This window comes from Chiloscyllium plagiosum, unplaced genomic scaffold (assembly GCF_037043375.1).
Source record: "Chiloscyllium plagiosum isolate Xiang-an unplaced genomic scaffold, Cpla_swu_hap1 HiC_scaffold_18, whole genome shotgun sequence".
Lineage (NCBI taxonomy): Eukaryota > Metazoa > Chordata > Chondrichthyes > Orectolobiformes > Hemiscylliidae > Chiloscyllium > Chiloscyllium plagiosum.
In genome coordinates this window covers 70,763,680-70,777,257 of record NW_028270156.1, presented here as the reverse complement: position 1 = coordinate 70,777,257, position 13,578 = coordinate 70,763,680, and the positions used below count along the sequence as shown (strand labels likewise).

The 13,578-nt window shown below is 47.4% G+C and overlaps 1 protein-coding gene across 3 annotated transcripts in view; it reads right to left on the bottom strand.

Annotated features, from left to right (window-relative positions):
• Positions 1-13,578, bottom strand: part of LOC122557968 (excitatory amino acid transporter 2-like) — a 292,029-nt gene that overhangs the window by 24,161 nt on the left and 254,290 nt on the right. For all 3 annotated transcript variants that reach the window (XM_043706266.2, XM_043706267.2, XM_043706265.2), the window contains 4 exons: positions 9,043-9,208; positions 7,841-7,967; positions 1,308-1,541; positions 438-632 (listed from right to left, as the gene is read on the bottom strand). In XM_043706266.2, coding sequence (XP_043562201.1) covers positions 438-632; positions 1,308-1,541; positions 7,841-7,967; positions 9,043-9,208 — 722 coding nt within the window. The remainder of the gene's footprint in view (positions 1-437; positions 633-1,307; positions 1,542-7,840; positions 7,968-9,042; positions 9,209-13,578) is intronic.

Sequence of the window (13,578 nt, the reverse complement as noted above, 5' to 3'; positions counted from 1 at the left end):
GGGAATATTGGAACTTGCAAGCTCCCCTCCAAGTCACTCACCATCCTGACTTGGAAATAAATCACCGTTCCTTCACTGTCCCTAGATCAAAATCTTGGAATTCCCTTCCTAACGGCATTGTGGGTCTACCTACAGTACATGGACTGCAGCAGCTCACAGCAGAGACGTTGAGAGCCCTAGGCCTAAGCAGTGCTGTTTGAACCTTCAGTGAGGTTGCACACTGGGACAATCTTCAGAAAAATTGGTTTAAACACTGCTCCTCAGTCGCCACATTCCACAGGTTCAAACAGAAGCAAACTTGGTGGTTCGGGATGATTGTAATCTTTAGATTTCAGTGGGAATAGGTGTTATTGTTACAGGATTCACAAGAAAACCAGCGAATGGACAGTGCTTTCCACAGTTGTGAAGGGGACAACAGGAAATGCTTTCAAACCCACCTCACGGTCACTATCTGTCCAGCATCCAAGTGAATATTGTTCATCTGGGCGATGAATATAGCAGCCACAGCCTCATAGAGTGCGGTCCCATCCATGTTGATGGTCGCTCCAACAGGAAGGACAAAGCGGGTCACTCGCTTGTCAATTCCCAGATTCTCCTCCAGGCAGCGGAAGGTAACTGGCAGAGTGCCAGCACTGAGTAAAAAAAACAAACCGACACAATCATATCCATCAAACATCACCATTCGCTTCATATCCATAATCCTGCTCCCCCCTCGTAGTCATTATCCCAGCAAACAGCTACCCTGCTCCTGTCTTCTTAATTCTATTCTGTTTAACCTGTTCCCTTTCCCACACAGACACCACCTCCCTGATGCCAGTTTGCCATTCCTCGCCCCATGTTCCTTGTTGTTCCTAGTTTGCTGCTTTCCCTTCCTTGCTCCATCCCTGTCTGATCCCTACTCTCAGCCGTGACTGACCCAGCAGCCTGTGGTTCCGCTCCTCAGGCTCGGTTTGGATTGTATCCGGAATTTCCAGGTTAAATTTCCTGGCACACCTAGCTGCGTGGGATCACCAGTGTTCGACAATTCTGGAGCCATTCTTCCCCTCCCTCAATTTCTTTGTGTAAGTGGACATTGTCCTTGCTACTGTCTAGGGTTATGTGTTGAATGCGTCGACACTCTGAGGTAACCTGAGAAACATGCAAGCCAATGTATCCACTGGTGACCCTTCCCATTCACTGTGGAAGTTGGATCCATTCAGAAGTGAGTGTGTGTGAGAGACAGCTCATACTCAAAGCCCTGTACTTCAAACAGACAGTTGCCCCTCTCCAAGATAAAAGCGACGAGGAACAACGCATTGTCCTGGTACCTGGATGCAGTTCCTAAGGCGGTGATCCAGGCCTGGAAGATGCCTGCTAAGAATAAGAAAGGATTTTTTCTTGTCACCACAAAATATATCAGAGGCAAGATGATGCCTCCGTGGATGATGAGCCCTGTGATGACAGTCACCATGTACATGCCCAGTTGCCTAGCGACGACCTCCAAGTCTTTAATGGCCACAATCTTTCCACAGATTAGACAGGCGATACCGAAGGGCGAATACCTTTAATAACACAAAGGGGAAACATCAAAGATTAGAGCTCAGGAAGGACCTTTGAAGATTAGCACTCGGCCTGTCTGCCTGTTGTGGTTCAGTAGTAGCACTCTGACCTCTGGGTCATGTCTCACTTGAGGGAGTTTGGTACTAGACATGGCATTGTGCTGTGTTTCAGCTGAGATGCTCATCTGAGGGCCTGAGACGAATGGTCAACTCTTGTTCCTATATCTGCTGTCCCAGGTGTGTGCAAGAGGCAATCTTGTTATTACCATTTCATTTTATATCATGTCATGTATGTTCTCCCTCCCCTTTAGGGAAACAGTTGTAAAGATACAGGTCTTTGAGCTACACCATGAATATGCCAACAGGTGCTGGTATGGCATTTGAGCGTAGAACATCAGACCCAGAAGTAAAGACACTGCCCCTGTCCCACCAAGACCTCCATAGCCATATCGTGAAGGCTGTAACATCAAGGTGTATATTTGGGGCATCTCAGTGTCAGAATGCTGTATTACAACATTGACTAATAGCAATAAAATGCAGTCTCTAACCCACTGCAAGTTCTTGTCTCTATCTATCATTTATTCATGTGAACAATCAAGATATACAATCAGGAAATTTCAGTAAATTAGATTCCTAATTCCTATGAGCTCAGAGGCTATGAAGGGGTCTTTTTTTGGAGTGAAAGTCAATATGAAAATTATTTTGAATATTACAGTAATCAAATTTAACGATCTCATATGGATTCAAAACAATGTCCCCGGGTTTCAGAATCTTTTAATCACCCAACTAAGAGCTACCTGGACCAGGGGTGTGTGCCCTGCACAACGTCTTGACTGGTGTAAAAAAAAAACTAAATCAACTCAGTTATTTTGTTTACTTGCATTATCTGTGTGTTTTTTCCCCCAAAGTTCCAAAAATAATGCAACAGCTTTTAAAATAGTAAATACTGCTCCTAGAACTCGAGGAATCAGTTCCAACACTGAATATACCTCAAACAAGGAGCAGCTCTTAGAGCCACAAATGTTTTCCTGTTTTCCATCTTGGATTACCCAGAATCCACCAGTTCTTATATTTGGATTATAGCAAGGTTAATTGGTGTTCTGTATGGGTGATATGAAGATTTAGTAGGTTTTCTAAATTGATGAAGACCATAAGAAGTGGGACAGGAGTAGGCCATTCGATTCTTCAAGCCTGCTCTCCTGTTCAGCAGGATCACCTCTGATACCCCATTGATAATCACATTCCTGTTGGTTCGAATATGCTTTGAAAAAATGGCTGCCAGGTTTCCAACATGACATCAGTGACTGCAGTTCAAATGGACTTCATTGGCTGTCAAATGCTTTGAGACATCTAGTGGTTGTGAGTGGCATTGTATAAATGCAAGTCTGTATGTTATTGATATTTGGCCAACTCAGTTTCTACTCTATACAGAGCAAGCAAAGGGGCAAGCCCTTTCGTTTCGCAGGAAGAAAAAAGTTTTGGCACCAAGTAATATCTGCTTTGTGGATTCTTCACTAGCATCACTAGGGGAGGCATGGTGGCTCAGTGGTTAGCACTGCTGCCTCACCGCGCCAGGGACCCAGGTTTGATTCCAGCCTTGGGCAACAGTGGGGAGTTTGCACGTTCTCCCCCGCGTCTGGGTGGGTTTCCTCCGGGTGCTCTGATTTCCTCCCACAATCCAAAGGTGCGCAGGTTAGGTGAATTGGCCATGCTAAATTGCCCATAGTGTTCAGGGATGTGTAGGTTAGGTGCATTAGTCAGGGGGAAATGCAGGGTAATAGGGTAGGGGAATGGGTCTGGGTGGGATACTCTTCAGAGGGTCGGAATGGACTAGCTGGGCCAAAAGGCCTACTCCCATACTGTAGGGATTCTATGATGAGTATCTACCAACAATTTCTTCCAACACAAGTTGGTAATCCTAATCGTGTTCTAATATCCAAACACAGCTCTCAATCTGGTGAACTCAGTATGGGTATGAGATTTGGGTATAATCTCCCCTGTAAAGAGCATGGTTGCAAAGCTACTCATGACAATTGGTATTGGCAAGCCGACTGCACTACTGACTTCCAGCTCTGTAAGCCACTGCTGTGTGTGGACGCCAAAGGAACACTGCTTGGCTGCTGTACTGGGTGCATAACCACACACACAGTTTCATACTCAGCAACAGGGAAATATCAGAAAAGCATTTAAAACACAACACAACATATAGGGGAAGCAATGGCCCAGTGGTATTATCACTAGGCTACCACCCGACGCCTGGAGGAAGAACGCTTCATCTTCCACCTCGGAACACTTCAACCCCAGGGCATCAATGTGGATTTCACCCGTTTCCTCATTTCCCCTTCCTCCACCTCACCCCAGCTCCAACCTTGCAGCTCAGCACCGCCCTCATGACCTGTCCTACCTACCTATCATCCTTTCCACCTATCCACTCTCCCCTCTTCTCTGACCTATCACCTCCATCCCCACCCCCAATCACCTATTGTACTCTATGCTACTTTCTCCCCACCCCCACCCTCCTCTCATTTATCTCTCCACCCTTCAGGCTCTCTGCCTGTATTCCTGATGAAGGGCTTTTGCCCGAAACGTCGATTTTCCTGCTTCTTGGATGCTGCCTGACCTGCTGTGCTTTTCCAGCACCACTCTAATCTAGACATGGGCCATTGCAAGTCCAATGTAGCTGCTTCAATGAGGCCTGACACCAGAGGAAGGTCAGCTTCTGAACAGGAGGTAAAAACATCGAGGGACCAATATGTGGGGACTCCAAATGCCACATATTTGGAGTGAAATATTATACCGTGTCAAATCCCTGGAACTCCCTCCTTACTCACTGTGTATGTTTGCGTCTTTATCAATGTCACAATCACACCCACTGTCAAGGTAACTGCCTTCCCACTCCTCTCTGAGCTGCCTGTGTGAGCTCCAGCTGGACACTCCAACCATCTGCTCTAACCCTCAGCCATGTCTTCATCACCTCACAACGCCACTAATGCAACTCCTTTCAGGCAAGTAACACACACACACACACAAACACATATACACCCCCACACGAACACATACACACAGTCACACACACCCACGTACACACTCACCACCACACAAACACATTCGCACAGACATACACACCCACATTCACACTCCCCTCACACAAACACATACACACAGTCACACACACCCACATACACACTCACCCTCACACACACATACACAGACACACACACCCACATACACACTCACCCTCACACACATACACACAGTCACACACACCCACATTCACACTCACCCTCATACACACATACACAGACACACATACACACTCACCCTCACCCCAACACATACACACAGACACACATACCCACATTCACATTCACCATCACACAAACACATTCACAGACACACACACCCACATACACACACCCTCACACACATACACACAGTCACACACACCCACATACACACACCCTCACACACACAGTCACACACACCCACATACACACTCACCCTCACACTAACACATTCACACAGACACACACACCCACATACACACTCACTACCACACAAACACATACACACACACCCACATACACACTCACCCTCACACAAACACATACACATACATCCTCACACAAACACATACACACACATCCCCACACAGACACATACACACGCACAGACACACCCTGACAGACGCAGACACAAACACACTCAGCCTCACACAAACACATCCATCCTCACACAGACACGTACACATATGCAGACACACCCTTACAGACACAGGCACACACACAAACAGAGACACTCACATACACACTCACCCTCACACAAACACATACACACAGACACACACACCCCTGCAGTCACACAAACACACCCCTACACAGATACATCCACGTGCAAGCACACAGACACACACCCTGCCCCCACGCATTTATCACACACACACATACACCCCATACCCACATAGATCGGACTTTCCTATGAAGGGCTTATGCCCAAACATTGATTCTCCTGCTCCTCGGATGCTGCCTGACCTGCTGTGCTTTTCAAGCACCACACTCTTGATTGCCTCAGATTAGCAAATGCTCCATGTTAAATTCCAAATTCATGTTAATTAAGTGTTGAATTTTAATTAATATAATTCAATTAATACAGAAACCAGTGTTTAAAATCCAGCTTCCTCATTCTTGTTGTGAAGTGCCTTCATCCTCCCTCACCTCTGTAAAATCCCCCATCTCTACAACCCAGCAAAACATTCACACTCATTGAATTCTAGTTTTGTAAGCACGCCTGGTTTTAATTGCTACACTATTTATGGCTGTACCATTCAGTAGCCAAGACTGTCAAGTCTGTAGTTCCCTTCCTAAACCTCTCCACTTCATTTTCTTCCTTTGAGATACTCCTTAAGATCCATTTCCACCCAAATACCTAATCATTTGCCTTAATATCTTCCTAATGGCACATGGTACAGTGGCTCAGTGGTTAGCACTACTGTCTCACAGCACCAGGGTCCCAGGTTCAATCCCAGCCTCGGGTGACTGTCTGTGTGGAGTTTGCACGTTCTCCCTGTGTCTGTGTGGGTTTCTTCTGGGATGCTCCAGTTTCCTCCCACGGTCACAAAGATGTGCAGGTCAGGTGAATTGGCCATGCTAAATTACCCATAGTGTTAGGTGCATCAGTCAGAGGGAAATGAATCTGGGTGGGTTACTCTTCGGAGGGTCGGTTTGGGCTGATGGGCCTGTTTCCACACTGTAGGGAATCTAATCTAACATTGCTTGCTCCGATATATTTTTATGCAACTTGTCATATTATTACCTTTCTGGCACTTTATAAACACGAGGCACCAGATGTTACAATCAGTGTTGGAAACCCTGCTTCCATCTCCGGTTGGATTGTAACTTAAGCATTCAACTGTAGATGTCTTCCATACTGGCATTTCCTGGACAGAGGTCTCCTGTTAAGAATCTGTCCAGGAATCCACAAACCCCATCATCAAAGAGAATGGGAATGGATACCACATTTTACAGCTGTCAGTGGGGTGCGTTCTCTGATTCAAATAGCTCGTAACACTTCGCTAGTTGCTGTGAATGGGCACAGAATGCAAATGTGTGGGTAAGAGTGCCAGTTAGTCAAGGGCTTGGAGTGCCTTTCGGTAGGATACCAGATAAATAACAAAGTGCAATGGGCAATTTGGAGGGTGGGTATCAAGGGCTTTGATGATACAACCAGCAGAAAGGGATGGGGTAGGTGTACCATCCAGGGGAGTACCATGCCAATTGTTTGAGGGTGGGCAAGTTGTCAGGAACAGGGGGAAATCAGAGCAGCAGCTGGAGATATGGGCTCCCAGGTCTGAGATCTGGGAAGGTTCAGGCCAGTGGATGTGAGGGATTATGTCTGGTGGAATTGTCAGGAGAGGCTGGTTATGTTTGGAGGGGGTCAGGATGGGGAGGGGGGGTAATGTTCAAGCTGTTCACCAGGGTGTGTCACCTTCAGGGGTCAAGTCCGTGGTGATGACTGGGGGATAACGGGATCCTATTGGGTGATGATTCCAGACCGGGAAAGTTTTTGGTTGTGGTGGGAGTGGGATTCAGTTGAGGGGTTGAGTGTGGCATTCCATTTGCTAGTCATCCAGGAGTTGGAAAAAGTTTTAATCCAGTAACTGGTGCTGGGTCACGATGAGCTGCACTGCTCTTTGAAATCCAAGACTTTAAAGAATTGTTTCAGAGGCTTCCATCACAGGGGAATGGTACTTTGGAATCTTCAATTTCCCGGACCATTCCCATGGAGTCAGTGGTCTCTGGATTGCCTCATGACCCTGATGGGCATCTCTTGTTGACCAAGTCCCAGTCACTCACTGGCCATCGGAGTATCAGGCCAAGTTGTTGTGGCAAAGTCATATTTTCCAACCGGGGAAGAAAGTAAATATTTATAATCGAGCCCGTCAGTCCAATGCATCTATACATTCACATCCGCACCAAATCTTTAAGAAATGCCACTTATTAGATCAGTCAAAACTCTCCACCAATGTCCAGGGAACTTCCAACATTAATTGACCACATCAGTGTCCCCTGGTTCACTGAACATTTTCAGCTGGAGGAAAGGTGCCATGAGTAAGGTTGGCGAAATGCCTCCCCTTTATATGTGAGTGACTGGTTACAATTCAATTAACATGGAATGTGGCCCAGAGTGAGGCAGATGTTGATGTTCTTTTGGCTGTGTGGAGTCCATTCTTGAGACAACTGTGATGATTAGAAACAGACTGTTTTTTTTTGTTTAACCAAAGAGAGCACTGGTGCAGTTCTTACCACATGATCATTATCACCAGCTTCATGACAATCTCATTGAGGATGTTGAAGAATTCTACCATCAGCCTCGCCCTCTCCCCCATTTTCCCCATCGCGATGCCAAAGGCAATAAAAAATCCAATTAGACCTGCAGAGGGGTGAAGCACAAATATCTTGAGACTGGGAGGACGTGGCATCTGTAAAGAGACATTACTAACTCATACAACCATGTACTCAATCCTGATTTAGATTAACATAGAGAGCGGGAGAATCTCTTAAGGGGAGATTCGGAAACAGGATTATTTGAAAGGGTAATCATAAGCTGTATTCATATCACATTAACAAAGAAACTACACACTGCATGGATTAGTGCTGGGCTCCTTAGCTATTAATATTATCTGAGTATATTGAAGGTATTGAGAGTAATGTGTCCAAGTTACAGATATACAAAACCAAGTGAGAAAGTTGTGAGGAGGACATAGAGTTAGAGAGATGATACTTGCTGTGGCAGGGAGAAAAGACAAACAGACCTTTTTAAAATGATGAGAAACTATTGTGTGTTCATGGTGAGTCAGACTTGTGTCATTGTACATTAAACCAAGCAAGCTGATGGAATAAGTGACTTGATGGGAGTTTAGCCTTTAGTCAAGGGGACTGGGGTGTAAGGCAAGGAGGTCATGTACAGGCCTATGGTGTGTCCACAACATGATTTTAGTCACCACATCTAAGGGAGGGGATACCTGCATCAGAGGGGGTGGCACAGTGGCTCAGTGGTTAGCACTGCTGTCTCACAGTGCCAGGGAGGCAGGTTCAATTCCATCCTCGGGTGACTGTGTGCACACTCTCGCTGTGTCTGCATGGGTTTCCTCCACAGTCTAAAGATGTGCGGGTTAGGGTGGATTTGCCACACTGAATTGCCCATTGTGTCTAGGGATGTGCAGGCTAGGTGGATTTGCCATGGGAAATGCAGGGTTACAGGGACAGGTTGGGATGCTCTTCAGAGGGTCAGTGTGGACTTGATGAGCTGAATGACCTGCTTCCACATTGTGGGGATTCCACAATGTTACATCAGCAAGGCAGACCTTGAATGATATGGGGTGGAGGAGTGTTTGGGGAGGCTTAGACTGTATAGAGTTGCTGCCACATACAGCAGATAGATCTTTTACCTCATTTAAATATCCAGTGGTCTGTAAGATATAGAAAGATAACTGAAGTGATCCTACCCAAAACATTCATGCCATCCTTGAACTGTAAGGTCTTTGTTACAGTGAAACTGGGCCCCTCCGACTCTGCCAGAGTTTCATTTGCTGCTTCCAGCAGGAGCCCAGTCAGGTTGGAAATAGTCCTAGCTTCAGGACGATTCTCCACCTTCTTAGTCACTGTTTGTATCTATCGGAAGAAAGAGACACAATTAGCGAGGCAAGGAAATGACTGCATTCCACATCACAAACCTCCTGGATTTTAAAACGTGGAGGTATTCAGATGAGTGCGCAGACTCGAAGGGTCAGTATGGGCTTGATGGGCCGACTGGCCTGCTTCCACAATGTAGGGATTCTGCGAGTGTTCATGTGCTCACCGAATCACACTGCATTGACAGAGCGATGGAGAACTGCGCTAACCAGTTATTCCTCCTGTCACTTATTTACTATCCCTTCTGATCTTTTCCCCTCTAATGCTGAATGTTCCCTTTGAATTTCAGGCACAACGTGACGTTGCATGTTTCTTCCATCGCCTTCACCTCTGCGCCGATTTCAATGGACAAGAGTCCTCTCCCTGTCCCGCAGAACCAACACTCTCCCTCCACCTGGATCTCTCTCTCTAGCCTTCTACCTGCACTTGGTCTGTTCATTCAGAACTGTCGACGTGACAGTGGTCACCCCAATTCCTCTACCCACCCCCCTTTACCCATTCCAGCCTATCCTCCCGGGAACTGACTGCACTCCATACTCTCAGATCCAAACCTGACTTTATAATTAAGCTTGCCGATAAGGGCGGTGCTGTTGTAGTCTGGTGGACTGACCTCTACAGCTCTTGGCGACCTCCTCCTATCACCTCCTGGATCATGACCCCATTACGGAACGCCAGACCATTGTGTCCATTACGGTCACCAACCACATTTCATTTGGTGATCTCCCCTCCTCCACTGCCTCCAAGCTGATAGTTTCCCAAACCCATACAGCTCACTTCCACCTCCTTCCCAAGATCCACAAACAGGACTGGCCAGGGAGACCCTTGTTTCTGCCTGCCCCTGCCCAACAGAATCCAGCTCTTCCTACCTCGACTCGATGTTGTTCTCCCCTTGTTCAGTTCCTTCCCACTTCCACCTGCGACTCCTACGACACTTTTACACCAGTTTCAGACTGTGCAGTTTGTGGTCTCCAACTGCTTCCTCTTCCCATGGATGTGCAATCCCCCATCAGGATGTTCTCAGGGCTCACCTCTTCTTCCTGGGAATAAGGCCTGAACTGTCCCCACCCACCCTCCCCTGCCCAAGCTGGTCCTCACCCTGAACAACTTCTCCTTTAACTCCTCTCACATTCTTCAGGTCAGAAGGGTTGCCATGGATACCCACATGAACCCCAGTTAGACCTGTCTCTTTGTGGAACACTCCTTGTTCCAGTCCTATTTCGGCCCCCACCCATCATTCTTTCTCCAATATATCGATGATATTCTTGGTGCGGACTCCCTCTCACATTTGAAATTGAAGAAGTTTATCGACTTTGCTTCCAATGTTCACCCCGCTCTCACCTTCACCTGGTCCATCTCTAACTCCTCACTTCCCTTCCTCGACATCTCTGTTTCCATTTCTGAGGAAAGGCTAGCCACTAATACCCACTACCCACCGACTGCCACAGTTACCTGGACTATACATCCTCACACCCTGCTTCCTGTAAAGACTCTATTCCATTCTCCCAGTTCCTCCGTCTCTGACACGTCTGTTCTGATCCCAACTTCCACAAAGGCGCCTCCGAAATGTTCACCTTCTTCCTCAACCAAGGATTCCCCACTACCCCTCAGTTTGACCCATCTCCCACACTTGAGCTCTCACCCTCTTTTTTCCCTCCCACAACAGCGATATAGTCCACCTCTCCCTCACCTACTGTCCCACCAGCAACCACATCCAGCAGATCGTTAACCACCATGCCCACCAGCTCTAACAGGATGCCACCACTAGACACACATTCCCCTACCCTCCCCTCCACCTTCCACAGTGACCATTCCCTCCAGGACACCCTGGTCCACTCTTGCTTTACTCACAATACCCCCACACACCCCCAACATCCCCCTTGCCATTGGCACCTTTCCCTGCAACCACAGAAAGTGTAACAACACCTGCTTGTTTACATACTCCCTCCCCAGTATTCAAGGGTCCAAAAACACCTTCCAGTTGAAGCAGCGCTTTCCCTGCATTTCACTCAATCTAGTTTACTGCGTTCACAATGTGGTCTCCCTTATATTGGGGAAATGAAGCATACAGTGGGAAACCATTCACAGAACACCTACATTCTGTCTGCAGCAAAGACCCTGAGTCTGTTCCCTGGCCAACATCCCTGTCTCAGTCTTGCTGCAGTGTTCCAAGCTGGAAGAACAGCACCTCATTATCCACTTGGGGACCCTGCAGCCTTCAGGATACAATATTCAGTTCCACAATCTTAGCGCCTGAGCACCTTCTCCCATGTCCTTACCCTAAATCTCACACACTAGACACGGGCTGCTACCACCACCAACCCACTGTCAGCTCCTCATGGTCCCTGTTAGTAGCTGTCCATTGTTCCAGGCTGACCTCTACCCATTCTTTTCTCTACCCAATTGCTGTTCTCTCTCACTCTGGGCTCTGTCCCCACCTATCGTTTACTCCTCCCCCCCGCCCCCCCTCCCTGCACCCTGTCTTCAGCAGACATACCAACCTTTTCCCTAGCTGCAATCAGTTCTGAAGGAGGGTCGCTGGACCCGAAATGTTAACTCTGCTTTCTCTCCTCAGGTGCTGCCAGACCTGCTGAGTTTGTTGCAGCAACTGCTGTTTTTGTCCCTGATTTCTGATCCCCTATTCATTCTCCTTCTTGCCTCAATCAGGGCTCCAATGAACCGTGGTCTAATGTGAAATCCGTCAGATCACTGGAACAGCAGCTTGTTTGGTCTTTCAGTCACGTGATGACTCATCTCTACCTCAACCTCATTTGGCTCCATTAGCTCCACGTATCTTGATCTCCTTAACCATCAAAAGTCTATCGGATCATCTTGAAATTTCCAAATGACTCGGGAAACGTGACTGGTTGGGAGAGGTTGTTTCCCCTTGTGGGAGAGTCTGGGACCGAAAGGTGGAATCTCAGAATAATGAGTCAACCATTTTAGACAGAGAGGAAGAAGAATTTCTTTTCTCAGAGGTAGTCAATCTGCAGAAGTCTATCCTGCAAAGGGCTGTTGAAGCTGGTCTTTAAGTTTACTCAAGGTTGAGAAACATTTTTAATCAGTAACAGAATCAAGGGTTACTGGGATAGGGCAGGAAAGTGGAAGATTACTAGATCAGCTGTAATCTCATTGAATGGTGGAGCAGAATTGATGGGTAGAATGGTCTGCTCTGCTTCCACAGCTTATGACCTTCCGTGAGAGATTTCTGGATTTCTTCTCCCCGCAGTTTGATCAGGAGCTTTGTTTATTCAAAGTTTGGGAGAAGATTTGTAGCTCGGGTGCTCGTCGTTGTGGTTCTGTTCGCCGAGCTGGGAATTTGTGTTGCAGACGTTGCGTCCCCTGTCTAGGTGACATCCTCAGTGCTTGGGAGCCTCCGGTGAAGCGCTTCTGTGATGTTTCCTCCGGCAGCCTCCTCCAACTGCAACGGACAGCTGGAACTGACCACCGGAAGCGGCAGAGACAAACCACTATAAATGCCGGAGGAAACATCACAGAAGCGCTTCACCGGAGGCTCCCAAGCACTGAGGATGTCACCTAGACAGGGGACAAAATGCCTGCAACACAAATTCCCAGCTCGGCGAACAGAACCACAACAGCTTTGTTTATTTCAATCCCTGTTCTAGTTGCAAGATTATGCCTTTTTGGTAGAGACTCGCACATCACAGGAGTTCTCTGGATTGAATCCAATCCAGTGGTCCTTCTGAATCTTTTTTCCTTCTACTTGGACCTTGGGGGTCCATGTTAGGCAGAAACTTCCAGAACCCGAAGTCAATGCTGTGCTGATCGCTGGTGTGGAACATGAGAGCAACTGTGTATAGAACCGCCTAGCTTCGAGGGAATGTGGGTTCAGTTCCCGCACCACCTGACATGACCATGAAGGACTCTCCTTCACAACCTCTCCCCTCGCCTGAGGCATGGGGACTCTCAGGTTAAAACACCACCAGTCAGCTCTCTCCAATAAGAGGGCAGTGCTGTGGTCTGGTAGGATTACGTTGACTTTAGCTTTTTTGACCTCCAGTGTTAGACATGCATCTGTTTCTGATAGATCGAGATTAACTTTAGATTACAGAGTGAGGTGGATAGATGTGGACAGGCAGATCTTTCCTTCATTGCTGCTGTAAGCGATTTCCTTTAGGTGGACATGCAGAAGAGGGACAACCAAGTTCCCAGCATGCTGTAGTGATTTCTCCCAGTTTAACTGCAAATGCAAGGGTGCTGCTGACTGATTCATAACCAAACCCTGGATACTCATCATTCTAAGCTGCTGGAGAAAGGTCGGAGGGATATGACAAGAGGTTCCTTATACAGGACATCAGCTTCCTACCTCCCCGCTCTCGGCATGTAGCAGG